This window comes from Salmo salar, chromosome ssa21, assembly GCF_905237065.1.
Source record: "Salmo salar chromosome ssa21, Ssal_v3.1, whole genome shotgun sequence".
Classification (NCBI taxonomy): Eukaryota; Metazoa; Chordata; class Actinopteri; order Salmoniformes; family Salmonidae; genus Salmo; species Salmo salar.
The window spans coordinates 51,108,134-51,110,478 of record NC_059462.1 but is presented as its reverse complement, the minus strand read 5'-3'; the positions used below and the strand labels follow the sequence as shown (position 1 = coordinate 51,110,478).

At 36.4% G+C, this 2,345-nt stretch overlaps 1 protein-coding gene across 1 annotated transcript; it reads right to left on the bottom strand.

The window, feature by feature from the left end:
* Positions 1-249: 249 nt before the first annotated feature.
* Positions 250-1,826, bottom strand: LOC106582482 (trace amine-associated receptor 13c). The gene has a single exon (XM_014165637.2). The coding sequence runs from the start codon at positions 1,760-1,762 to the stop codon at positions 800-802; it is 963 nt and encodes a 320-aa protein (XP_014021112.1). The 5' UTR covers positions 1,763-1,826; the 3' UTR covers positions 250-799.
* Between the last annotated feature and the right edge of the window lie 519 nt (positions 1,827-2,345).

The following is a 2,345-nucleotide window of genomic DNA, read 5'->3' as shown; positions in this document are numbered from 1 at the left end:
TGGTAGTGAGAGTAGTGGTAGTGAGAGTAGTGGTTGTGAGAGTAGTAGTAGTGAGAGTAGTGGTAGTGAGAGTAGTGGTAGTGTTCATAACCAGTATGTTGAGGTTGAAGTGTCTACTGTGGTCTCCTGCACTGTTGTGTTGAATAATTAATGTATTTACTATAGTAGTTATTTATAAATGTCAGAATACCTAGCTGAATAACATTTCACAAATGTGGGCTTAATATTAAATGGTGAGCAAACTGTAAATGCCTTACAAATGGTTTATTACTGAATGTTATTATAAAGTGTTACACATAATTGCTTATTCTTACATTTTTCCATCAACTACTTACACAATACACCATTGAGATAGACTTGGACGTCATCTGACATGCAGTATAGTACATTTCAGCTTTACTACACTTGATGAAGACGTTGTGTCACAATTGAGCCTCTAGAGGGAGATGTTAAACAACATATAGAATGACTCATGACGTCCTCGGAATGGACTATTAGAATACTTACTATTTATCATTAAGTAACACGGAACAACCACAGCCTTAGGTATTTGGAGTACACAATCCATAATGACAACAATGTATTTTATAAAACAAGCTTATGCCTTCTTATGCCTCTCCAAGTCATTCCATTCCAATCCAGACAAATCATTCTAAATCAACACCACATGCATCTATCATGACAACACTGAGGTAAGTAATGTCAATGTATTGCTACATGAAATAAATACTTACAACAATTGTATAATTTTTTTTAATCAAACCTATGTTTGCCAACCTAGGGAATAAAATTATAGGAACTATGAACGTCTTATCTTCAAAGTTAATAAAAGTTTAGCTGTGACTTTGAACCATGGATAAAAGAAAGCATAAATTATTGGATTAATTAAGGAATTAACAAGTGGCAGAAAAATGATGAAATATGATAAGGAATTGTCAGTTAAAAAAGAAAAGAAAAAGTTAATAAATATAGTTGAAATCCAACAAATGAAATAGTTGAAAACAACAATAGAAAGAGTTTTTGCTGCTTTTCTCTCAGACTTATTTGCCTGTACAGTTTTAACACCAGACACACCGGCAGCCTCTTTTGAAAATACCTTTCTGGCCTGTGATCTGGCCACCACAAAGATTTTCATATAAAGTGTTATAATAATAGAGCATGGGACAACCATTGTAATAACAAGGTCAATGATATTACCCCAGGTTATTCCTTCAACAATAAAACATTCTGTCAAACACCTACTGGGTACCTGTACATTTACAAAGTTTTTTAAAATAACAGCATCGTATATGATACAACAACACCAGGTGATGGATATACAACACATAATTCCTGTTATTGTTATTCTAGAGTGGTACAATAAGGGATCACACACAGCAATATAGCGGTCAATAGATATCAAGACCAAATTGCCAAGCGATAAAGAAGTACATAAAAAAGAGATGTAGAAATGAAACGCACAGAAATATTCCCCAAAACCCCAGCATGATTCCATTGCTGCTACAGTCATTACTGGTATTACAATCAGTCCCACCAGGAGATCTGACACAGCCAGAGAGAGGATGAGCAGGTTGGTTGGAGTGTGGAGCTGCTTGAAGTGAGAGATGGAGATGATCACCAGTACGTTCAAAAATACTGTTAATGCTGAAATCAATGAGAAGAAGATGTACAGTGTTATGTAGATAGATGTTGATAGCAAAGCCTTTCTGCAAGAAGAGTTTCCGTCTTGAAAACAGTATTGAACATCTTCATGTTTCTCCATTTGTATCAAAAGGTAAAAATGCTGAGGTCCTTCTCATGCTTGGTCCTGTGTGTGACCCTGTCAGGTCCGCCTTCTGACAAACTCTGAGCTCTGCCTCTCTATTTATCCCTGAGTTACAGACAGAAACTCCCCTCCCCAGTGTCTCTCTGCACACACACGCACACGTGAGCACAGAAATGAACAAACGGTTAGATAAACAAATCATTGGTGAAAGCATGATGTAATGTATGACAGGATTGGATGTTGTTTTGCCCACCTGCCTGTCCTTCAGCCTTACTGATAGTCAGAGATGAGATTGTTTTCACCTATTTCATTTGTTGGGTTCCACGGGTTGGCCGTCATTGTCCATAATAATTTGTTCTTAACTGACTTGCCTAGTTAAATAAAGGTTCAATTAAAAATGTTAAATAAATGAGAGAAAAGATACATTTTCTCAACTAAGTGTTTTAATGGGGAAAATATAGCATGGGTGATATTTTGGTCACTCAAAGGCTATTTACATGGGAAATAGGATAACTGTGCAGACTAACTGTTTTGGGTGATGTCAGTGCTCAGTGTCGAACATAATCCACAACCTCAGGAG

Excerpts from the sequence above, each read along its gene's own strand:
- LOC106582482 (XM_014165637.2), bottom strand. The coding sequence starts at position 1,762 with ATGGAGAAACATGAAGATGTTCAATACTGTTTTCAAGACGGAAACTCT.